Consider the following 26,364-nt stretch of genomic DNA (forward strand, 5'->3'; position numbering starts at 1 on the left):
TATTTTCCTGTATTTTCCAAATCCTATTTAATAGTACATGAATATTAAAATTTAACAACTACTAAACAAATAAAAATAAAAGTAAACATCTACTGGGGCACCTGGGTGGCTCAGTCAGTTGAGTATCTGGCTCTTGATTTTAGCTCAGGCCATGATCCCAGGGTTATGGGATTGAGCCCCAAGTCGGGCTCCATACTGTACATGGAACCTTCTTGAAATTCTCACTTCTGTCTCTTCCCCCCCCAACATCGCCTGCCCCCCACAGACTCGCTCTCTCTCTCTCGCAAAATAAAATGAAACATCTACTAAAAATGTTGTCTGTTAGGATAATGAAATGGAAAAACATATGACTTAAAAAACAAACTAAGTGTATTTACATTATAGTTATGACTGTTTCAAGTTTGTGGGCCGGGAGGGGGGAGAGAGAGAGAGGAAGAGAATGAAATAAGATTCAAAGAAAAACACCAAGGGGCGCCAGGATGACTCAGTTGGTTAAGCATCTGACTTGGGCTCAGGTCATGATCTTCCCATTGGTGAGTTCAAGCCCCGCTTTGGGCTCTGTGCTGATACCATGGAGCCCAGAGCCTGCTTCAGATACTGTGTCTCCCTTTATCTCTGTCCCTCCCCCACTCACACTCGGTCTCTCTGTCTCAAAAATAAATAAAAATGTTTTAAAAATTAAAAAGAAAAAAAAACACCAAAATACTAGGAAGGATTATATAATGTGAGATGATATTTTTTTCTCCTTATTCTCTAAATTTCCTGTAAGTTATTTATTTGTGTTACTACTATAATAAATGCCTAGCAAGTATACCTTGCTAAATACCCAGAGGCCCCCTACTTTACCCAGGGGCCTCATCTCAGCTGGCTAGTGGCACTTGCCTTGTATCAAAACAATGAGAGGTCTATAGGGCATTAAAATTCTATTGTGTCGTGTTAGAATTTACCAAGCCCACAGCAAGATTGGAGGCAAAGCTGCTGCAGTGACTTTTTAATATAGGTGAAAGAATATTGAATAGACCAAGAAACAACTCTGGTTCTATCCTGTGCATTTTTGTCCAGGGAAGTCATTGAACTCTGTTTCCTAATTCCCAAAGTAAAAGGGTCAGATTACATATAAGAAGTTCTAATTGTAGGTCATGTACAGAAAGGTGAGATTAGAAGTCAGACCTGAGTACAAGAGATGCGGGAAATTAGTATAAACTGCAGCAAGACCCCAAGAGTTTGGGAAACCATTTAGTAAGTTTATTAACTCTCAACTAGAAAAATACAGAGTAACTAAAGAAGTCAATGGTGGGTGGGAATAAGAACCTAGGATTTCCCAAAATTCTGGGCAAATGGAGACAAGAAGTCCGAGTAACGGCACATAGCACTTGACAGGGCTTGAACGACACAGGGATTTTTCACTCTATTTATTTTTCTATTTATTTGGGAGAGACAGAGACAGAGACAGAGAGAGAAAGAGGGCAAGTGCATTCACACACAGAGGAGAGGAGCAGAGGAAAAGAGAATCTTAAGCAGGCTCCATGCTCAGCGCAGAGTCCCAGTAGGGCTCAACCCCTCAACCCTGGGATCATGACCTGAGAGGAAATCAAGAGTCGGGCCACTCAACCAACTGAGCCACCCAGGTGCCCCATGGGTTTTTCACTCTAGCCAAAAGAGAACTTCACAGTAGGAGCTGGGCACATACATGGGGTTTAGGTTGGCACTCCAGGCTAGAATGAGGCTGTGGAGAACACTGCAGTTCCAGGCATATGAGTGTCCACTGAGAAAATACTGTGATGAAACCCAAAAGTTTCATTTAGTTCTGGGAGTCAAAGTACTTCTCAACTAGCACTGTCCAAAAGAACTTTCTCAAACGATGGAAATACTCTTCATCTGTGACATTCAATACTATATAGTCCCTGGGCATATGGGACTACTGAAAACTGGAAATATGCAAGTCCAACCAAGGAACTGAATTTCTAAATTTAATTAATTTAATCTTAAATTTCAATAGCCACACATACAGCTAGTGACTACCAAATTGAGCAGCACAACAAAGGCCTAATACAGCCCAAAAGTTCTTTTTAAATATAGCCAAAACAGGGTGCCGGGTGGCTCAGTCGGTTGGGTGACTGACTTCGGCTCAGGTCATGATCTCACAGTTCATGAGTTCGAGCCCCGTGTCGGGCTCTGTGCTGACAGCTCAGAGCCTGGAGCCTGCTTTGGATTCTATGTCTCCCTGTCTCTCTGCCCTATTCCCACTCATGCTCTGTCACTCTCTGTCTTAAAAATAAATAAAACATTAAAAAAGATTTTTTTTTTAATTACAGCCAAAACAAACATAATGAAACAAGAAAGCTTTTTTTGAATATGAAGGATATTTCATTTTTGTTTGTAGCCTGTATGTATATATGTTGTGTGTAGTAATTTAATAGTTCCATAAGAAGTTAAATCAATTCTAGGAATTTTACAAGAATTCAGACCCTTTCCAGAGTAAACTTAGATTAACCACATTCTGAAATACATCTGAAATACATCTGAAGATGTATTTACCCAAGATGAAGCAGAAGCCATCTTGGCCCCACATGACCTTCTAAACTAAGGAAAAAGTGAGACACAGCAACAGCAGGGCTGTTGGGCCTGACTGTTCTTGGGCCTGACTTCATCTTGAGTGTAGACTAGATCTGGGCTTTGGAGTTTGGAACGGCACAACTAGTCTTTCAATGGCACTCATAATAGAATCAGTGAGTGCAGACAAGGATGTTTCTAATTGTAGATTGTCCCTAAGTTTCCTACAAGCACAATAAATAATAGAACCTGTATGAGAGTCAACTTATAGATTTCTAGACTGGACTCCGGACCGAGAAATCCAGACATATTCTAACATATTCCTACTGTGATAAAACGAAGAAAAGAGATAATCCAATGCCAAAACAGGTTTATTGGTTATTGTATACAATAGAACATGAGCACCTTGCAAGTATTCAATATAAAAAGGGCTCCGTACAAGCTGCCTTCCTTTCACCCTAAAAAAGTATACCAACTGGGTGCCTGGCTGGCTTGCTTGGTAGAAAATGTGTCTCTTAGCCTCAAGTTCGTGAGTTCAAGCCCCATATTGGGTGTGGTCTACTTAAAATGAAAAAAAAATTTTTTTAATTAAGAAAAAAAAAAAAGTATACCAACTCCAGGCAAAAGAGGGGAATCAAACTTCAAGTTTACATAATAAACATACTCAAAAGAAGCCCCTGCTTTCTTACAAAAATGGACAAAACCTTCTGAAAATAAAGCGAATCAAAAGAAATTAAAACTGGGATACTGATGCCTGTTAATAACATTAACTAGTGCCTGTCTATGACACAAAACAGACAAAACATTAAAATTTTTAAAAAGTCGGTATTTTCTCAGCTTTTTTGAGGTACAATTGATAAATTAAAGTTAATATTTTAGGAAAATGTTACTAAGGAAAAAAGTACTGGTAAAGTTATCAGTTCCCATTTTTTAAAACTTATTGGCAAAAGTTTTACCAACCTTTTTCAGACCAAAAAATACAACAAAAGTCTAAAAGTAGGGGTGCCTGGCTGGCTAGTCAGTAGAGCATGTGACTTCAGATCTTGGGGTTGTGAGTTGGAGCCCCAGGTTGGGCATAGAGCTTAAATTATTAAAAATAAAAACAAAAAAACAAAAACAAAACAAAAAGTTTAAAAGCATATAGCTTCCAGATACTAAGTCCGAGATTTTTCCCCTCCTCAAATCCTCCAAACCCAAATTATGAGAAATAATTTGCTCTGACCACTGGGAATATTTCCGCACAGTGACATAATAAAAAAATTTACTTCTTCCATTATTTAACTTATTCATTCCCATCCTAATCAAACTCCAGGCATGTAGAAGTAAGCAAGAGAATATCATTTTCCCTAAGGCGTTCCTTCGTGACTGAGGCAAAACTAAATTTCCAACATGACAAACTTAAGCTCTGAGGAAGGTACTGCTGGTAGAAGAAATGAGCCACTTTCATGGTCTCAAAAACAAATCACACATTTCTAAGACAGATTTGGAGAGGGATTTATCCAAGAATCAGTTTTCTCCAAGGCTGGACAGGGAGGAAACGTAGGAAACACGGCTTTTCTAAAAGGATGAAAGGTGTCACTTGGAGAGACTCTGGTTTCCTGAGGAAGGGAAGGAGACACTGAAATATCTTGTTTTGTGCATGTTAGATCTTCCTGGTTTTGCACCATCAGTAACTGTTCTATCTCCTCTTTCAAAGATAAACTTGTCTGAAATTCCTGTTTGGGTGTCTTACTGTGTTCTTTTTGAGCTATTCTCTGGTCCTCTAGCCTCTCTGACTCAAGGCAAATGAGTTTATTGATAGAATCCTCGTTGGTTTCTTCCTTCATGGGAGGTACATGTTGAGGTTCTGTTGAAGTCTGTTTATTCTTAGATTCTTCTTTCAGCAAATTTACATGATGAGTTTCATCTAGTACAGAATTTTTACAAAGTAAGGAAAACCCTACTTTTCCCTCTTTCCCTGCTGTCTCTGGCACTGATTTCTTTGGATGTACCCTTGTCCTTATTAGGAGTCCCTGTGCATTCACCCTATATTCTTTTGCAGCTCTCTCTCTGCGCTGCTTCTGGAAGTCCTTGAGTTGAAGAAGCTCTTCTGGAAGCTCCATACATGAAGGCTAAGAAAAGAAAACAACACAAGTCTGCTGTAACCAAACTTCTAAATATGGTCCTTAAAATCACTTGCACTACAAAGTATTTAGTAAGTGAGGATCAACTCAAATGTGTTCTTATGGCTCCCTCTAGTGTATTCAACTATAGTAGTACTATTTTTTTTATTATTAACAAATATATTTTAACTTTATTTTTTTTAAGTTTATTTATTTTGAGAAAATAGAAAGAGAGAGAGAGAGAGAGAGAGAGAGAGAGAGAGAAAGCACACAGGAATGGGGCAGAGAGAGAGGAAGAGAATCCCAAGCAAGATCCTCATTGTCAGTGCACAGCCTGATGTAGGGCTCAAACTCATGAACCATGAGATCATGACCTGAGCTCAAGTTGGAGGCTCAACCGAGTGAGCCACCCAGGCGCCCCTTAACTTAAATATTTTGAATCCACAGTTATGTGTGTGTGTGTGTGTGTGTGTGTGTGTGTGTTGTGTGTTATGCATGTGTGTGTGCATGTATAAAGATTACACAATGAGAAGTGTTCCCTCCAACCTGTGGTCCCAATTGCCTTAGCAAGGGCACTTTCTAAAAAGCAATTTCTTATGTAGCCTCCCAAAGATAGTCTATGCATCTGTGATTATGTGTGTATAAATATCCTTTACTAAATATTTATCTTCTCATTGGATTGCATTTTTCAATTTTTGTTTTCTCTCAAACTTTTATTTTGATAACTCTTTCTAAAAATTATTTTATACAAATGGTTAACGGTGTTATATATCCTTTGCATTTTGATTTTTTTAAAGTTTCTTTATTACTGAGAGAGAGAGAGAGAGAGAGAGAGAGAGAGAGAGAGAGAGAGAGCATGGTCGGGGGAGGAGCAGAGAGAGGGAGACACAGAATCCAAAGCAGGCTCCACAATGCAGGGCTCGAACTTGCGAACTGCAAGATCATGACCTGAGCCAAAGTTGGACGCTTAACTGACTGAGCCACCCAGGTGCCCCTGCATCTTGATTTTTTAAGCCATAAAGTTTACCTTGGACATTCTTCTATAGTAGCATTTTTAAGGGCTGTATGGATATGCCATAATTTATTTAACCAAATCCATATAGATGGATATTTGGGTTGTTTCCAGTATTCTGTCATTACATAAATGCTACAATAAAGAACATATTAAGAAAATGTTCTCTTTGTTATACGAGGCAAATAATTTTTCCCAGGTTGCTTGCCTTTTGACTTTCTTCACAGTATTTTCACCAAACAAAAATTTTAAACTCAAATTTATTCATCTTTTATGATTTCAGAGTATTTCTGCATTACATAGAAAGGCATTCCCTCATACAACTCAGTAGCAAAATAGCAAATGGTAATCCAATTTAAAAATGAATGAAGGACCCGAATTGACATTTTTTCCAAGAAGACATTCAAATGGCCAATAGGTATATGAAATGTATCTGACATCACCAATCATCAGGGAAATGCAAATCCAAACCACAACGAGTTGTCACCTCATACCTGTTAGGATGGCTATTATCAAAATGATGGCAAGAATGTGGAGAAAAGGGAACTCTTATGCACAGGTGGCAGGAATAGAAATTGAATTGGTATAGCTATTATGGAAAACAGTATGGAATTCCTTAAAAAGTTAAAAATAGAACTACCATACAGTCCAACAATCTCACATCTGGGTATATATACAAAGGAAATGACTGCACTATCTCAAAGAGACATCTGCACTCCCTTTATATTGTAGCATTATTCATAAGAGCCAACTTGTGTCTATCAATGCATGAATGGATAAAAAAAATGTTACTTTCTCTCTCACTCACACACACACACACACACACACACACACACACACGTACGCACGCACAATGGAATATTATTTAGCCATAAAAAAGAAAAAATCCTGCCATTTGTGACATTGATGCACTTAGAGGGCATTATGCTGAGTGAAATAAACCAGACAGAGAAAGACAAATACTGTATGGTATCACTTCTATGTGGAATTAAAAAAAAAAAAAAAGCTGATTTCATAGAAACAATAGAATGGGGGTTGCAAGGGGATGGGGGGGAAGGGAAAAGAGGGAGATGTAGGTCAAAGGGTGCAAACTTTCAGTTACAAGAAAAATAAATTTTGAAGGTCTAATGTTCAGTATGGTAACTATAGTTAATAATTTGGTATTGTATATTGAAAGTTGCTGAGATCAAATCTTCAGCATTTTCACCATACACGCACAGAGTTAACTATATGAGGTGACAAATGTGTTAATTATCTTAGTGTCAATAATGATTCCCACAATGTATATGTATAGCAAATTTTCACAATGTACGCTTTAACTATATACAATTAATTTTATCAATTATTCCTCAATGAATTGGGGCGGGGGGAAGAAAAGCATTCCTTATTGTGAAATAATTTTCTTTTAATTCTTTTTTCTCCAATAATTTTATAATCTCACTGTTTACATAAATACTTGATCCAAGGAGTTTACTTTGGTAATAAAAGAAATAGTAATCCAACTCTGATCTCCTCCCCTACAATAGTTAGTCAATTGCCTAAAGCCATTTATTGACTAATTATCTTTTTATCATTAATTGGAAATTCTACCTTTATCCCAACTATACCGATAGATATATATTGGAGCTACTGCTGGGTTCTCTACTATTTTCCATTGATCTGCCTACACACGTACCAGTCACAAACTTTTAATTTTTAATTTTTTGTTTGTTTGTTTTTAACTAATCTCTGTACCCAAAGTGGCAAACTCCCAGCCCCGAGATCAAGAGTCATATGCTCTACTGGCTGAGCCAGCCAGGTGCCCCACACCTGTTTTATTTAATATAGACTTAAATGTTTTCATAGCTGACAGGATTATTCTTATTTATATTTATCTTTATAAACACTACAATCATAGTTTGCAAAAATAAAGCTGCTGTTAATATTTTTCTTAGAATAGAGGTAAATTCAAAAGTTAATTCAGGAATAACTGATTGCTAAAAATACTTAGTGTCACCATTCATTTAAGTCCTCTTATGTCATTCAGTAATATTTTAATGTTTTCTTTATCTCTATATTTCACATTTCTTATAATATTTATTTCTAGGTATTCTACCTTTTGTTACAACCATATAAGTGGATGTTTTCTCCCATTATGTTTTCTTGCTGTGTGTATGGATGTAGGAAAGCTATCACGTTTTATATCAGTATTCATTTTACTAAATTGTTCCTTTGTGGTAATCTTTTTCCATTGATTTTCTTCAGTTTTCAGTTGTATCATAGGCCAGGCATAATTGTGATTCATCCTGTTCAATTTTTGTAGTTTGTCTTTTTTTTTTCCTTCAAATTTAATTGGCTAATAGCTTCAAAAAAATGTTAAAGTAGTTGTGGTAGTCACAATTTTTGTATTTTCTTGATATTAATGGGAATGCTGTTAGTGTTCCCAATCAAACATTATGTAGACTTCTTGCTTGTGATATATGTTTTATCAGGCATTCCAACTTTAATCAGTAATGTATATAGAATATTACCAAATTTTTTCAGCACTAAACAGTGAGAACAAAATAAAGTTATAAAACTCCTTAGTTTTATGATGATAAATGAGAGATATTTAAATTCTCCAATCAAACCAGGTATGCAAGAATTTTTATAATTTTTTGTTGTTGTTAAACAGTGAGAGCAAAATACAGGAAAGTTACATTTTTTTCAGCATGCATGAGATAATCATAAGACTTTGTTTGTTCCAGTAAAATGGATAATTTGCTAATAGTAAAGCAGAAACCAGCAGCACGTTAAAAGATACTAAAAGATGTATTAGTATAATACATCTAAGTAGGGATCATACCAAAAATGCTATTACTTTATTTAGGATTTTGCTTCAGTATTCCTAAGTGAAAATGGCTAATAGCAGCAGACTGTAACCCTTTTATGTAAGGAGCCAAATAATAAATATTTTAGCCACAAATGCTCTCTGTTGCATACACTTTTTTTAAACAATACTTTAAAACTATAACAACCATTCTTACCTTCGAGCTGCATAAAACAATCTGTGGGCCAGATGTGGCCTTAGGGCTATAGTTTGCCAACTCCAGGTCTACAGTTCTGTTACATTATGCTGGCTTCTTAAAAATTAGTAATTAAATCTTAAATTTATTCATTCCTTGACAGAACATAACTTAATATTGTGAAAAAGTACTCAAAGAGATGAATTAAGCCCAAGCTATAGCCCCTTCAAAAATATTTATTACCAAGTTGGCCTCAGGATTTGCTGTAGCTGTGAAAAGTGGGCATCACTGTGCCCTCCACGAGGACCAAGACAGAAGTGGAAGTCCTAAAAATACAGTCACAGACAGCTGTACCTACCTCGGTGCCTCCCAGGCGATCTGCGGACCCTTCTCGATAGGTGTTTAGATAACCATCCACAAGGGTGGTTAGGTCAGACATCATCTCATCCAGGAGTACCAAACGAAGGGGTAGTAGGTAGGTAGCCTCTAGGGCCAAAATTTTCAGTAAAGATGGTGAAAGAGGTCGTGTGAACCACACTTCTGGATTTTCCTAGAAACACCAAAACAATTTTCTCTGAATAATAAGCAAAACTTTAAAGAAAGTAAATGTTTATTCAAGAGTTGCTTAGGAGTTACTGTCATTTTCTTCAGTTATTATCTTCTATCTTCACACTCTGGCTAGCCTTCCGAAAATATACACACACAATTCATGTATGTATGAGTGTGTGTATGTTAGAGGGAAAAGATGGAGTGGGAGGGTGAGAGAAAGAGAGAGATGGATCAATCAATTGATCCATCAATCAATCAGGACTTCTCATTCAAAACTGAAGTAGACTTAATTATAGGACCAAAACTGAGGCCAATATAGTCATGACCTAAGTTTGTAGGCAGAGCTATTAGGAACTAAGGAAAATTTACCTTACTTTTGGAGAAATAATTGGGATGATTTTTCTTCCATCACCTTAATCCATATTCCCAACAATATGGGAATTCTCTTCCCCTGGAGAATTGCAAATTTATTTCAGAGTACAAATCTGAATCCTGGCTTTTATTCACTTGAGATCACAAACTATTTCCATTTGAAACAATTAAGATTTTGGCAATGCTCATATGCTTACATAACAACTGTCAGTTGTCTATATAATATGATGATAATCCTGCTCACAAAACACTTGAAAAAATTAATGTCATGTGGGACATTCTTTAATACCCACCTGAATCAATTTTTGTCTCTCTTCCAGAAAGGAGAGAGATTTAGGGGCTACTTTAAGGTGTCTGATTAAACTCTCCTGTAAAGAACTGATGCAATTTGGAAGAAAGCCACCTGTTTCCATGGAAAACTGAAGGACATCTGCTACCTGTGGCATTAAAAAAAAAAAAAAAGACTTGTCTGTACAATATAGAATATTTATAGAGACCTATCTCATGGCATAAATAGAAATATATTTAGAAAAATGTCATTAAATACCATTTTCCCCAAAGACCCACATGATAGATAATGCCAACAGAAAAGATGTTCAGTCAACTTATTCTAAAAAATTAGGAGGAAAAAAAAAGGAAAAGGATCACCCAACTTTAATGCATCCTTGGCTACTTTGTCTTCTACTCCTTTTATTTGCCTGCCTTACAGTTATCTATTACTCTTTGGTGCCTTTAGACAATGGAGAAAGGAAAATAAATTTCAGTAAGTGTTTGTATTACTTATCAGCAACTCTGGGAAAGTGTTGGTAAGGAAAGCGAATAAAATTAAGAAATGGAAGGGCACCTGATTGGCATAGTTGGCAGAGCATTCGACGACTCTTGATCTCAAGGTTGTGAATTGAAACCCCATGCTGGGTGTAAAAATAACTTAAAAATAGTAAAATCTTTAAAAAAATTAAGAATTGGACATATTATTTAATCTGTGTGTGGCAGGCTAAATAATGGCCCCCAGAGACATCCATATCCTAACCCCTGGAATCTGTCAGTGTTATCTTATATGGCAAAATGACTTTGTAGGAGTGATTAAGGTAAGGATATTGAGGTAGGGAGATTCTCTTGAATTATATGGGTGGGCCCTAAATGTAACAATAAGAGGGAAGTGCAGAGAGATTTGATTATAGTCACGGGAGAAGGCGATCGGGTGATAGAAGCAGAAGTTGCAGTGGTGCACTCTGAAGATGGCAGGAGCCACAAGCCAAAGAATACAGGTAACACCTGAAAAGGCAAAGAAAGAGACTCCCCTCAGAGCCTCCAAAAGAAACCAACCCTGCTGACATCTTGACATTAGTTCAGTGAAAATAATTTCAGACTGCTGAGCTCCAGAACTGTAAAAGAGTAAATTTATTTTGCTTTAAGCTGCTAAATTTGTGGTGATTTGTTACAAAAGCAATAGGAAATCAATACATTGTGTTAAAGGGAAAAAATTGGAAAAATTCTGAATTCTTGCTTCCTGTACTATGGAAATGTGAAAAGAAAATATGGAAAGATATGCCAACGTCTCCATATGGGGTCTAATCAAGAAGCCTAACATGCTGACAGCTCAGAGCCTGGAGCCTGCTTCGGATTCTGTGTCTTCATCTCTCTCTCTGCCCTCTTGCACTTGTGCGCTCGCTCTCTCTCTCTCTCTCTCTAAAATAAACATAAAAAAAAAAAAAACCTAATGGCCTCAGGAGAACAATGAGAAATTCTCTTACATTAAAAAAATTTAATTTAATTCAAAGTTTATTTATTTGAGAGAGGGATGGAGAATGAGTGGGTGAGGGGCAGAGAGAGAGGCAAACAGAGAATCCCAAGCAGGCCCCTCGCTATCAGTGTAGAGCCAGATGCAGGGCTTGAATTCATGAACCGTGAGATCATAACCTGAGCCAAAACCAAGAATCGTACTCTTAACTGATTGAGCCGCCGAGGCACCCCCATTTTTTATTTATTTATTTATTTATTTATTTATTTATTTATTTATTTATTTATTTATGTTTATTTTTGGAAGAGAAAGAGAGACAGAGCATGAACAGGGGAGGGGCAGAGAGAGGGAGACACAGAATCTGAAGCAGGCTCTAGGCTTTGAGCTGTCAGCACAGAGCCCGATGTGGGGCTCGAACTCACAAACCGTGAGCTCATGACCTGAGCCAAAGTCAGATGCTTAACCGACTGAGCCACCCAGGTGTCCCTGCCACATTTTATTTTTTTTAAAGAAGTTTTTATTTTTTAATTTTTTAAATGTTTATTTATTTATTTATGAGACAGAGAGAGGGAGCAAGCAGGAGAGGGGCAAGAGAGAGAGAGAGAGAGAGAATCCCAAACAGACTCCACGCTGCCAACACAGAGTCCAATGAGGGGCTCAAACCCACAAACCATGAGATCATGACCTGAGCCAAAATCAAGAGTCAGATGCCCAACTGACTGAGCCACTCAGGCGCCACTTAAATTTTTTTGAAAGAGAGCACACACACACACACACACACACGCATGCACGTGTGCACACAAGCAGGCGAGGGGCAGAGGCAGAGAATCTTTTTTTTTTTATATACATATTTATTTTTGAAAGAGAGAAAGTGGGAAGGAGGGACAGAGAGACAAGGAGACAGAGGATCCAAAGTGGGCTGAGAGCAGAGAGCCTGATGCGGGACTCAAACTCACAAACCAGGAGATAGTGACCTGTGTCAAAGTTGGACGTTTAACTGACTGAGCCACCTAGGCACCCTTCTCTCTTACATTTTGGAGGAAGCCAGACATAATCTCCATATAGTGAAAGATCCTGAAAGAAGGTCCAAGGAACATGTAAACAAGAGAAATGGTATAAAGTTCATCATGAGCAGATATATAAAGAGCAAACATGAACTACATTTAACAACATAAAATTGAACTTTTAGGAATATCTGCTAAAAATAATTGGCTAGGGGACACCTGGGTGGCTCAGTTGGTTAAGCATCTGACTCTTGATTTGGGCTCAGGTCATGATCTCATGGTCATGAGATTAAGTCCCATGTTGGGCTCCCTGATGAGCATGGAGCCTGCTTGAGATTCTCTCTCCCTCTCTCTCTCTCTCTCTCTCTCTCTCTTTCCCTCTGCCCTTCTCCCCCACTTGCCTGCACTCTCTCTCACTAAAATAAACACTTTTTAATTTAAACATTTTTATTTTTTATTAAAAAAATTTTTTTTAATGTTTATTTTTGAGAGAGCATGAGCAGGGGAGGGGCAGAGAGAGAGGGAGACACAGAATCCAAAGCAGGCTCCAGGCTCTGAGCTGTCAGCACAGAGCCTGATACGGGGCTCAAACTCACAGACTGTGAGATCATGACCTGAGCCGAACTCAGATGCTTAACTGATTGAGCCACCCGGAAACCCCAAAAATTTTTTAAAAATTAAAAAAATATGGGTGCCTGGGTGGCTGTCATTTAAGCATCTGACTTCAGCTCAGGTCATGACCTCCCAGTTCTGAGTTCCAGCCGCATACTGGGCTTTGCACTGACCATGCAGAGCCTGCTTGTGATTGATTCTCTCTCCCTCTTTCCCTCTGCCCCTCCCCCACTTACACGCACACGTGTGCATGCTCTCTCTCTCTCTCTCTCTCTCTGAGTGAATAAACTTAAAAATTTCTTTAAGAAAAAAAAAAAAGAGGTGAGAGTGGGAGAGAGCCAAAGCATAAGAGACTCTTAAAAACTGAGAACAAACTGAGGGTTGATGGGGGGTGGGAGGGAGGGGAGGGTGATGGGTATTGAGGAGGGCACCTTTTGGGATGAGCACTGGGTGCTGTATGGAAATCAATTTGACAATAAATTTCATATATTGAAAAAAATAAAAAAAATTTCTTTAAATTGGCTGGGGCATAGAGATTATTTAAAATATAGTAGTAGTAGTAATAATAATAATAATAAAATGAGGGATGACTGTGTGACTCAGTCAGTTGAGTGTCTACTTCAGCTCGGGTCATGATCTCACATTTCGGTTCCTAAGTTTGAGCCCCACGTCAGGTTCAATGCTGTCAGTGCAGAGCTGGCTTTGAATCCTCTGCCTCCTTCTCTTTCTGCCCTTCCCCCACTTATGTGCACGTGCTCTCTCTCTCTCTCTCTCCCTCAAAAATAAGTAAACATTAAAAAAAAGATAACTGGCTAACTCATTATTTTAAACCTCTCCAAAGGTACTAGGCTTATGTATTCAACATGTCCCTTTAACTGGCATAAACCTAGAAGACTAGAAGAACCTAAAGAAAACATAATGAAAACTAGTGGTTTTACTATTCTCACAGCCAAACCAGAAACACACATGAGCTCTAAGAGCTAGTTAGTATAAACTAAGAATTTCTTATTTCTCTAGAGTTCTTTAGAGCAGAGAAAAACCACATATATTCAGGCTATTTTGGCCTAGAATAGGCTTTGGGGGCATATCTAAGACAACCTGCTTCTCTGAGCTACATGCTGACTAGCCATCAATCCTAACTGATACATATGTGCTAAAGGCACAGATGTGATTATTCACCTCACATTAAGTGATTCATGTCAGACTTCTGAATGACCTCCAAATCCTTTGAGTTTTTGAATGCTGTAGAATATTGAGCTTGCTTCTTTTTTTTTAATTTTGAGATTTTATTATTATTATTCTTTAAGTAATCTCTACACCCAGCGTGGGACTCAAATTCATGACTCTGAGATCAAGAGTTACATGCTCTACCAACTGGGCCATCCAGGTGCCCCCGAGTTTGCTTCTTATTTGACAAATTCTGGAGCAAAATGAGGGGGAAAAATCCTAAATAATTTTAAGTAACTTTTCTGTAGTGCTTTCACAGTTCACCAAATGACAAGTGGACAAGAATGAGGCACACACAAAAATTCAATCACTCATCAGATAAGCCCTATTTCCTATAAAAGCTATATATGCTGGACTGAATCTATGGTTTCCCTGCATGTACCTGTGTGTCAAAGACATTATTCAGCAAAATTCCATACTGATGAGAGAGGCAATCAGAAAGCCAACGACAATCATGGATAACCTAAGGAATCAGAAGACAAAGACAGAGTAATTAGAACCTGGTTGCTAATCTTAATAGCTGAGGAATCAGCTTACACACTCACCTTCAAAATTCTCTTGTCTTCTAATACCATCTGAAGTCCATTGTTGAAAGCACGACTTCCCAGAAGGAAAATGTCAAATAAATAAACTCGGCTATTTGTGGCTACCTACAAAAGACCATCCAGACATACAAAGGATAAAAAAGAACTAGGGAAGGGGATCTGAGGATCAAGAAAGACATGTGATAAAATATTTCACATCCTCACTTTTATTTTTTTTAAGTTTTATTTATTTATTTTGAGAGAGATAGTCTCTGGGGAGAGGGCAGAGAGAGAGAGAGGGAGAGAGAATCCCAAGCAGGCTTCTCACGGTCAGTGCAGAGCCCAACAAAGGGCTCAAACCCATGAACCACGAGATTATGACCCCAGCCAAAATCATGAATCAGATGCTGGGGTGCCTGGGGGCTCAGTCAGTTGACTGTCTGACTTTGGCTCAGGTCATGATCTCAGGGTTTGTGGGTTCAAGCCCCACATGAGGCTCTGTGCTGACAGCTCAGAGCCTGGAGCCTGCTTCAGATTCTGTGTCTCCCTCTCTCTCTCTGCCCCTCCCCTGCTCACACTCTGTCTCTCTCTCTCAAAAATGAATAAACATTTAAAAAAAATTAAAAAAAAAGCATCGGATACTCAACTGACTGAGCCCCCAGGCACTCCTCACATCCTCACTTTTTTTTTTTTTTTTTTTTTTTTTTTTTTTATTTATTTATTTTTGAGAGAGTGAGAGACACAGAGCCCAAACCGGGGCGGGGCAGGGCAGAGACAGAGGTAGACACAGAATCCAAAGCAGGCTCCAGGCTCTGAGCTGTCAGTGCAGAGCCAGATGTGGGACTCGAACTCATAAACCATGAGATCATGATCTGAGCCAAGGTCAGACGCTTAACTGAGTCACCCAGATGCCCCTCTCAGATTGTCACTTTTAAAGTAAACAATAGGCACTCAGTGATTCTTAGGAAAAAGAAGTTTAAATTAATCTAAGAAAAACTATCACTGATTTTTCAAAAGAACAGAAAGAGACACAAGCTAGTGGATTTAGCCTTTTGCTTTTTACAGTCTCAAACTTGATGTTTTACCTTTCACGCATGGCATTTTAGCAATCCAAGGATTATAGGTTGAAAGGGAAGGAACAGCATTTCATTGTTAATAACAAAAAATGCTATTTCTCTGAGTCTCATAATATGCATGGTTGTGTTAGGTGTTACATAAAATTACTCATAAAAAGGGCATGTGGGTGGCTCAGTTGGTTGAGCCTCCGACTCTTGTATCGGCTCAGGTGGTGATCTTGCAGTCGTGAGGTCAAGGCCCACATCAGGCTCCAAGCTCAGTGAGGAGCCTGCTTGGGATTCTCTCTCTCCCTCTCTTTCTGCCCACCCCCCAACCCAAGCACATACGCACATACTTTCTCTCAAATAAATAAAGATGAAAAAAAATACTACTCATAAGACAAGATCTCTGCCCTTTAGCAGTTTTAAAAAGGCAACAAATAAAGTGCCACTAATGGTAGGATGTGAAACGTGGCTTTTTAGATCAATTTTATACAATTATAAGAATTTCAGATTGTTTCTGATCATAAAGGTCACAAAGGCAGTACTATATTGCTGGATAATCTACTAAGTCAGAGAATGAAGGCAAAGAGAGATCAAATAAGGTCTAGAGAGCCAGCGACACGGCAGTCTAATGCCATCTTTGTCATTTTAGGAGCTGTTGATATAGCTACAATTTCCAGGCCTACCTGGCACCCATTCTCAGATCTTTCATGTTGTCTGCTAGAATATGACACTTAAAACAGACACTCCCTGTGTTTTCTCTACTTCCTTAACTATACGAACTGAATAGGCACATTAGAAAAGTTTGGAGAGTAATTCTCTGCTAGACTATAAACACTGTGAGAGAAGAGATTCACCACTGCACATACATCAACTAGAACAGAACTAGGAGCATGGATAGCTTAGACATTTCTTCGGTGAACCAATACATGCCACACATTGCTCCTTTCCATTTTTCATATGCAAACAATGTATATGGTTCTGAGAATATGCCTTCAGTTCTATATCCTGCTGTTTTCCACTCATAACTTTTCAAACATTTTTCTACATTGTACTCGTCATCAATTTTTGGCAGCTGTGTAAGATCTATCAAATCTACAGTAATGTCTCCTATTGTTAACTAAAGTGGTTTCTGATTTTTCACCATAAAATGATGCCAAGAGACTAGGTTCTCACATAATTTTTTTCATATTTTGAATTGAATTATTTAGGATACATACTTCAGTGGAACCCTGAGAAGTGGGCAGATAGCCAATAATAATAAAATTGATAATCTCAATAGGTAGAGGTAGTTCCTGACTCAAAGAATATTCAGCCTGTTTTCTTGCCCCCCCTTAAAAACTGATGCTGCCGAGGTTGATCCAAAGCCCATCCTATAACTTTTCAAGGCTCACTACAAACATCTTTTGACATAATTGGGATCCTTACCTGACATCTCCCAGGTCCATGAAAATGAAAATGATGTGGCAGAATACTGCTGTGGAATGCTACCAACCAGAAGGTAAAATAAAAATTCTTCACGTGTCTTTGTGGGTTTTTTTTAAGATTTTATTTTTGGGACGCCTGGCTGGCTCAGTTGGTAGAGCATGTGACTCTTGATCTTGGAGTTGGAAGTTCAAGCCCCACATTAGGTGTAGAGACTACTTTAAAAAATTAATTAAATTAAAGATTTTATTTTAAGTAATCTCTACACCCAACGTGGAGCTTGAACTCACAATCCCAAGATCAAGAGTCGCACACTTCACTAAGCCAGCCAGCCGCCTCTGAAATTCTTCATAGATCTAAGGTGAGAGAACAGAGCTGGGAAAGAAGACCTCAAACAGAGCCTTGATGAGCACAGCAATGATGATTATAAAAGTGAACCTATAAAGTGACAGAAGCTCTTTCCTTTTTTTCAAATTTTTTTAATTTTTAGAGACAGAGAATGAGCGGTGGGTGGGTTGGGACAAAGGGAAAGAAATCCCAATTGGGCTCCACTAAGTGCAGAGCCCAACCTGGAGCTGAATCCCACAAGCCTGGGATCATGACCTGAGTTGAAATCAAGAGTTGGACACTCAACTGACTGAGCCACCCAGGTGCCCATCTTTCCTTTTGAAAAGAGAAAGTACTAGAAAAGACATTCCAAACAAGTTATAGGACAGTGACACTGAGGTGACATTAAGAAGACAATTAAAATTAATTTGCCAGTAAATCCACAATTATTTCAAAATAAAAAGTTTAAAGTATCTTTTACCTGAAGCCAACACAGCTTCCCATGACGACACACATTAGCACCTTCTGTTGCCACACTCAGGACACTCTGCTTCTTGATGTGAAGCATCTGGTGAGAAAAAGGAAGAAAATCTCTAGGGAATAAATGTTCCAAGTATGCATCATGAATGGCACAAGCAAAATGGCTAGCAATTAACAAAGTGGGATAATGTTTTCTAAACTTACAAAATTTGACTTACCCAAAACACAAGTCTGCTTCTCTCTCTGTCTCTCTCTCTCTCTCTCACGCACAACACTGAACATTTCTAATCCTCTTTTTATTTTTTGCAAAATTGTTACACAACTGGAAAATAAATCATATTCTAGATGCTAAGAGTTGAAAACTCAGATACCTTTTGTTATCACTGATACTATAGCAAAAGATTTCTATCTTTTTAAAAATGTTTATTTATTTATTTTGAGAGAGAAAGAGAGAGTGTGTGAGTGAACAGGGGGAGGCGCAGAGAGAGACAGAGGGAGAGAGAGAATCCTGAGCAGGCTCTGGGCTGACAGCACAGAGCCCGATGTGGGACTCAATCTCCCGAACCATGAGATTGTGACCTGAGCTGAAATTAAGAGTTGGATACTTAACGACTCAGCCACCCAGGAACCCCCAAAAGAGTTCTGTCCTTATGACCAGATTCCTCATGCAAAGAACACTGCCCTGACACAGGCAATTTACTGTACCAGAAGGGAACTGACATAGTGGCTGAGTCTCACAGTATATACTGTTCAGAATGAGAGAAACAAGAACTCAATAGGTCCCTTAAAGTCTTAGATTCATTAAGTGACTCAAAACTGATGTCACGGTATTCCAAGAACACATGCTGGTCCTTCAATTATCTATAATCTTATCCTATTTCAAAACATTATACACTTCTAAAATCCTTAATCCATAATCTATGAAAACATCTATATGATACAAGATTCTCCCCATTTTACAGGCAGGCAAATTACTCAAGAATAGAAGGACATGGTAACTTTCACTAGCATGATATCTTCCTCTAGAGAGCATAGAGTGTTCTGCATTGAGTATCTTTCATCAATGATTAAAAAAAGGGACTGAATTTTAGTTCCATCCTCAGGCAATAGCAAGAAGGCTGCAGAACTTTGAAAACAAACCTGAATTTCCCTATTGACAAGAATTTCCAACAACCTCTTCAAATTTCCAGGTTCTTACCTCATTTTTTGTTATTATCATTTGACCCTTCAAAGAATATGTTGATATATAAAGAATTCTTATAAGTCAATTTAAAAATGGGCAAAGGAGGGGCACTTGGTTGGCTCAATTGGTAAAGCATGTGATTCTTTGGTCTCAGGATCATGAGTTTAAGCCCCAAGTTGGGCGTGAAGCCTATGTAAAAAAAATGGGCAAGGGAATAGACATTTCTCCAAAGAAGACATATAAATATGCAGCAAGCACATGAAAAACGTTCAACATTATTATACATCATGGAAATGTAAGTCAAAACCACAATGAGATACCACTTCACACCACTAAGATGGTTACAATCAAAATGACAGATAACAAGTTTTGGTAAGAATGTGGAGAAATTAGAACCCCCATATCCTGCTGATGGCAATGCGAAATGGTATAGCACCTTTGGAAAACAATGGTCGACTCTCAAAAAGTTAAACACAGAGTTACTAGATGATCCAGAAATTGCACTCGTAAGTATCTATCCCAGAGAAATGAAAATATATGTGCAAACAAAAACTTGTACATGAATGTTCATAGCAGCATTATTCATAATAGCCAAAAAGTAGGAAGAACTCAAACGGTGAAAGGATAAATAAAATATGGCATATTCATATAAAGGAGTATTATTTGGCAATGGAAATAAGTGAAACACTGATAATTGCTATAAAATACATCAACCATGAAAATATGCTAAGCAAAAGAAGCCGGTCATGAATGACTACATATTGTATGACCCCATTTATACAAAATGTCCTAAATAGGCAAATCCATAGAGGCGGAAAAGTTGCCGAGGGCTGGGGACTGGGGAGGAATGGAAGTGACATCTACCAAGTGTAGGGTTTCTTTTGGGGGTATCAAAAATGTCTACGGGTGCCTGGCCTGGCTCAGTTGGTAGAGTGACTCTTGATTGTGAGTTTGAGCCCCACATTGGGTGTAGAGATTACTTTAAAAACAAAAACAAAAAAACTTCAAAAAAAGGAAAATGTTTTCAAATTCTTTGTGACATATTTACAACTCTGTAGATATGCTAAAATCCAGTGAACTATACATTTTAAATTGGTGAATTTTAGGGCATGTGAACTACATCTCATTTAAGTGGTTAAAAAAGAATCCATGGAAAGCTGATGCTCTCCCAATTAAAAAAATGCACCCATGCGCAAGTATAAGCTTGCATCTAAACAGAAAGCTTAATGACTCCCCTGAAGTCCATCTGTGAACTGTACGCTAGGCTGAATAGTTACTGTCATGTCTGAATATATGATTATAGATGCCTAAAAAGAGAATCTAGAATGAATTTTTTTTTTTTTAATTTTTTTTTTTTTCAACGTTTATTTTATTTTTGGGACAGAGAGAGACAGAGCATGAACGGGGGAGGGGCAGAGAGAGAGGGAGACACAGAATCGGAAACAGGCTCCAGGCTCCGAGCCATCAGCCCAGAGCCCGACGCGGGGCTCGAACTCACGGACCGCGAGATCGTGACCTGGCTGAAGTCGGACGCTTAACCGACTGCGCCACCCAGGCGCCCCTAGAATGAATTTTTTTAAATAGGAGTAAAAAAAAATATCTGACTCACCTCTAAAACTGCCAATGGCTTTTTATCCTACTCAAGTCAAACTCAAAATCCTTATAATGTCCAAAATGCCCTGCCCGATCTTCCACCTGACCCCTTCCATTTCCTATCCTTCTTCACTGTGGTCTTGCATCCCTGCTGTTTGTTCCTTCACACAAGTTAAGTGTGCTTCATCCTCAGAGTCTTTGCACTTGATAATTATGCTTTTTTCAAGTTCTTTACCTAAATATCCAATAGCTAGTTCCCTTCTTTGGGGTCTCTGTTCCAATGTCCTCTCTTCACAGAGGTTTTCTCTGTCCACCCTATATAAAATAGGAACTCCTTGTACTCTGCTCCTCAAACCACACTTCATTTTTCTTCATAGCACTTCTCATATGCAATTGTTTATTTTCTTGCATTAAAATGTAAACTCCCTTAGGGGTGGAACTTTGTCTTTATTATTTTTTTTTATTTTTTTTAACGTTTATTTATTTTGGAGACAGAGAGAGACAGAGCATGAACAGGGGAGGGTCAGAGAGAGAGGGAGACACAGAATCTGAAACAGGCTCCAGGCTCTGAGTGGTCAGCACAGAGTCCGATGCAGGGCTCGAACTCACGGACCGCGAGATCATGACCTGAGCCGAAGTCGGACGCTTAACCAACTGAGCCACCCAGGCGCCCCTATCTTTTTTTTTTTTTTTTTTTTCAAAGTTTATTTATTTTTGGGACAGAGAGAGACAGAGCATGAACGGGGGAGGGGCAGAGAGAGAGGGAGACACAGAATCGGAAACAGGCTCCAGGCTCTGAGCCATCAGCCCAGAGCCTGACGCGGGGCTCGAACTCACAGACCGCAAGATCGTGACCTGGTTGAAGTCGGACGCTTAACCGACTGCGCCACCCAGGCGCCCCGCCCCTATCTTTATTATTATTTACCCCAGACCTCAGAACGAGGCCTGGCATATAGCAGGCACTCATATATTTTGTTGAATTGTTATTTTTTTAAAAATGTTCTTATTTATTTTTGAGACAGAGAGAGACAGAACATGACAAGGGGAGGGTCAGAGAGAGAGGGAGACACAGAATCTGAAGCAGGCTCCAGGCTCTGAGCTGTCAGCACAGAGACCAACACAGGGCTCGAACTCACAGACTGTGAGATCATGACCTGAGCTGAAGTCGGATGCCCAACCCACTGAGCCACCCAGGCGCCCCTATTTTGTTGAGTTATTAGGGAAAATATCAATGATCCTTTAATAAGAGACAAATTTATCAGACATAAACATGATACCTACATTCAGACAATAGCAGGAAGGTCAATACTTACTGCAGCACCAAACTTCTGCTGGAACTGATCAATGACTGTGTATGTCACCTCCTCTTCTTCTGCTGGAGAATGATGGTAATAGGTATGTTTGTCTTCTCTGGCAATAGAATTGCCCTCCCACTAATTTTAGCCATACTCATAAATTCCTCCTCTATTGCAACTCAAAGGTCTAATGTTATTTCATTATCACCTGCATCAGCCCATTACACAGTGAACACTCTAGAGAATAAACAAAAGCCCCACCAATGATAATCTGATGAATTAGATTATTTAATCATCTCCTGTGAAAATCCAGTAATGTTTCCCTCCTCATAGATTTATGTCTTCAATATTTTAAGACATGCCCTTTTTGAAAATCATTATTTTTAATCTTTATTTATTTTTGAGAGAGACAGAGTGGGGGTGGGGGAGGAACAAAGAGAAAGGGAGACACAGAATCCGAAGCAGGCTCCAGGCTCTGAGCTGTCAGCACAAAGCCCAATACAGGGCTCAAACTCACGAACTGCGAGATCCTGACCTGAGCCTAAGTCATACACTCACCTAGACATGTCCTTTTAAAAGGATGCTCATAATAATAATAAAAAAAAAATAACAGTTTAGGGGTGCCTGGGTGGCTCAGTCGGTTAAGCGACCAACTTTCGATTTTGGCTCAGGTCATGATCTCACAGTTTGTGGGTTCAAGCCCTTTGTTGGGCTCTGTGCTGAGAACGTGGAGCCTGTTTGGGATTCTCTCTCTCTCTGCCCCTCCCCTGCTTGTGCAGGCTCTCTCTCTCTAAAAATAAATGAATAAACTTAAAAAAAAATAATGCTTTAAAACAAGTCAGTCCTGGAGATGGGCCATAGCCCATACTTTTGGATTTCTCTGGGTCCTTACGTTTTTAAATCATGCAATTTAAATACTTAGAGGTATAACATAACATACAGTTTCTCTTCATCTCCAACCTCTAAAACTTTGGAGTGGCATAGGACAGTCCACACACCTGTTTTTCTCTATCCATACTCACTCTTCTGGTGATCTCATCTAGTCTCAAGGCTTTTAATATCATCTATGGGCTAACTCTTGCATTTGTATCTCCATGTCAGACCTTTCTCCTCATCTCTAGGCTTACATTCAGACTTCAGTGGACCAAAACTCTTAATCATCTCTCCAAACCTGTTCCAACCAGCATGGTTCTCATCTCAGTTAAATCACTCTCCATACTTCAGGCTACTCAGACCAAAATCCCTGAACTCACCCTTGATTCCCTTCTTTCTCTCACATCCCCATCTAACATGCCAGTACACTGTATTGGCTATGCCTCAACATACATCCAGAATTCCACCACTGTTTAAGATACTGCTACCACTAGGGTCCAAGCTACTGTATCAACTCGTCTTAAAATTATTTCAATAGCCTAACAGGTATTCATGCTTTTACTTTTGTCCTTCTCTCAGTATCTATATAGCATCCAGAATAACTTTGTTAAAACAGAAGTCTGATCATGTTACTCTTCTGCTTGATACTATCCAGTGGGAAGTAGAAATTTTTTTAAATGCCATTTATAATAATATAAAATGTGAAATACTTAGGGATAAATACAGCAAAAGATGTGTAGAACTTATAACTGAGAACTACAAAACACTGCTGAGAAATTAAAGATTTCAGGGATGGATACACTGGGTTAAAAGACTGGAATACTCAATTTTGTTAAGATGCCAATATTCCCCAAACTGATCTACTAATTTCATTGCAATCCCAGTAAAAATTTCAAAGGTTTTTTGGCAACCTGATTCTAAAATTCATGGGGAAGGGGAGCCGGGATGGCTCAGTTGGTTAGGCAACAGACTTCGGCTCAGGTCATGATCTCATAGTTTGTGAGTTAAAGCCCCGCATCCGGCTCTGTGCTGACAGCTCAGAGCCTGGAGCCTACTTCAGATTCTGTGTCTTCCCCTCTCTTTACCCCTCCCCTGCTCACACTCTGTGTCTCTCAATAATAAATAAACATTAAAAAAAATTAAAATTCATGGGGAAATGCAAAGAACATAGTATATCCAAAACAACTCTGAAGAAGAACAAAGTTGGAGAACTAACACTACCTGATTTTAAGATCTATCATCAACCAATAGTAAACAAAACAGTTTTTAAAAAAGCAGTAAACAAAATAGTCTTGTATTGGTATATATACAGAAAAATAGATCAATCTAACAAAATATAGCGTCCAGAAATAAACCTACATATATATAGAAAACTAATTTTTGACAAAGGTGCAAAGGTAATTTTAGAAAATAACAGTCTTTTCAAAAAAGGGTACTGGAACGATTGGCTATTCTCATCCAACAACAAAACAAAACAAAACAAAACAACAAATGCTGATCCATACTTCACATCGTGTACAAAAATTAAGTAAAAATGGGTCCTAGACCTGAATGTAGGCTGAAATCATGAAGCTTCGAGAAGAAAACATAGGAGAAAACCTCTGTGACTGAGGAAAAAACTTCTTGATATCAAAAGTACAATCCATAAAAGAAAAAAATGTATAAATTTTACTTTATCAAAATTAAAAATGTCTGCTCTTTGAGACATACTTTAAGAGAATAAAAAGACAAATTACAGACTTGCAGAAATATTTGTAAGCACATATTTGAGGAAAGATTTATATCCAGCATATATAAAGAACTCCCAACACTGAATAATAATAAAACAACCCAATAAGAAAATGTGCAATAGATATGAACAGACATTTCACCAAAAATATTCAGGCGGAAAATAAGGACACGAAAAGATCCTTAACATTCTTAGTCATTAGAGAAATGATAAAACCAAAAATCTTCCAATGGCTTTTCCTCTCATTTCAGAGTAGAAGCCTGAGTCTCTTCAATGATCTACAATGACCTCCATGATAGGCCTACCCGACTTCATCTATCTTTCTCCTTGCTCCAGCTACACTGATCTTGCTATTCCTTCAAGATCCTGGCACGTTCCTATCTCAGGGCCTTAGTAGTTCTTCTTTTTTCTGCCTAAAAAACATTTCCCTCAGATACACACTGCTCAATCCTTCATCTCCTCAGGCCTTTGCTCAAATGTCACCATTTCAGTGAGGCCTGTCCTAAACACCCTAAAATTGTAAAACCACTCTCTTCACACACTCTTTCCCTTTTTTCTATTTTTTTTCTCCTTAGCATTTGGCACCAGCATACTATATTTTATACTGATTTATCTTATTTAGTGTCTGCTTCCTATAATGGAGCTCAACGAGGGCAGAGATACTACACTTCAGTATCCTCAATGTCTGGTATATAGTACACCCTAAAATATTAAATAAATAAATGAATCACAGTATTTTATCTGAATTCAGAGCCTAGAAGCAATGGCCCTGCTGAGCATTCCATACAGAACCTTGACTCGCAGTTACGTCAACTCTGAAGAGTTCTAGACCACAATAGAGCTAGCCTAGACAATTCAGAGACCCAGTACTTACCTGATGGGCTATACTTGAGATGATTCAGCAGAGAGGTGGTTGGTGACTCAGGGACAGGAGAAGTAGGCTCACATATGTTTAGATCTTCACCTTTCATTTTATCCATCCTTGTTCTTTCTGTATTTAGACTATGCTTACAAAAAACAACACTCAGGTGAACTTGTTCTTTGTTTGCTGATGCCTTACACAGATTTAGCCACACATTGATTTAAAGGTGCCATCAAAAGATAGAAGAAACATCTATTTCTTCTCATTTCTATTACCTCAGGCCATTTGAGGAATTATTTAGATCATGAATTAGAGATAATGCTTTCTACCCTAATGTGTACATTTGGGTAAGATAACAATTAAGAAAATTACTCCATCATACCTAACAGAAGATGCCTTTTCTCTCTCTGCACCTTGTTCCACTTCATCCAGCAGTTCCACTGTAAAACAACCAAATGGATTCCAACAGAGGGTCCAATCTGAAAGCAATTAACCACTCCCCTTCCACCCACAGTCTAATGAGGTATCACAAACAGTAATTGGAAATGAAACGTTAGTCCATAGAGGTCTTCATCAGGCAGCAATAAATAGAGCAGAAAAGCCTACCCAAAGTACTGAAGATACCTAATATCTCCCTGCCAACCTAGCTTCCTTGGTCATTTAGAAGGAATAGAACGCGCTCTACATTTTCTCTTTATCCTTTTGTTCCAGGGCACCTTGGTACTTCTGCAGATTGGTTCCAGAGATTTTCTTTCCTATTCATTCCCACCACTGATACATCTTTCCTCACACTGTGTACTCTTTGGATGTTTTCTCTCAAATCATTCACAGATCTCACAGACTGCTGCCTTAATAAATA

General features: G+C 38.6%; 1 protein-coding gene across 1 annotated transcript in view; it reads right to left on the reverse strand.

Annotated features, from left to right (window-relative positions):
- Nucleotides 1–2,906: 2,906 nt before the first annotated feature.
- The window catches only part of EXD1 (exonuclease 3'-5' domain containing 1), a 37,032-nt gene continuing 13,574 nt past the window's right edge, over nt 2,907–26,364 (reverse strand). Inside the window, exons 3-11 of the mRNA XM_086710403.1 lie at nt 25,888–25,945; nt 25,518–25,645; nt 22,060–22,118; nt 17,972–18,058; nt 14,702–14,806; nt 14,539–14,619; nt 9,866–10,009; nt 9,010–9,201; nt 2,907–4,664 (exon numbers count right to left, since the gene is read on the reverse strand). Coding sequence (XP_086566529.1) covers nt 4,026–4,664; nt 9,010–9,201; nt 9,866–10,009; nt 14,539–14,619; nt 14,702–14,806; nt 17,972–18,058; nt 22,060–22,118; nt 25,518–25,645; nt 25,888–25,945 — 1,493 coding nt within the window. The 3' untranslated portion in view covers nt 2,907–4,025. The remainder of the gene's footprint in view (nt 4,665–9,009; nt 9,202–9,865; nt 10,010–14,538; nt 14,620–14,701; nt 14,807–17,971; nt 18,059–22,059; nt 22,119–25,517; nt 25,646–25,887; nt 25,946–26,364) is intronic.

The sequence above is a fragment of the Puma concolor genome, chromosome B3, assembly GCF_028749965.1.
Source record: "Puma concolor isolate L17-30 chromosome B3, mPumCon1.1.hap2, whole genome shotgun sequence".
Lineage (NCBI taxonomy): Eukaryota > Metazoa > Chordata > Mammalia > Carnivora > Felidae > Puma > Puma concolor.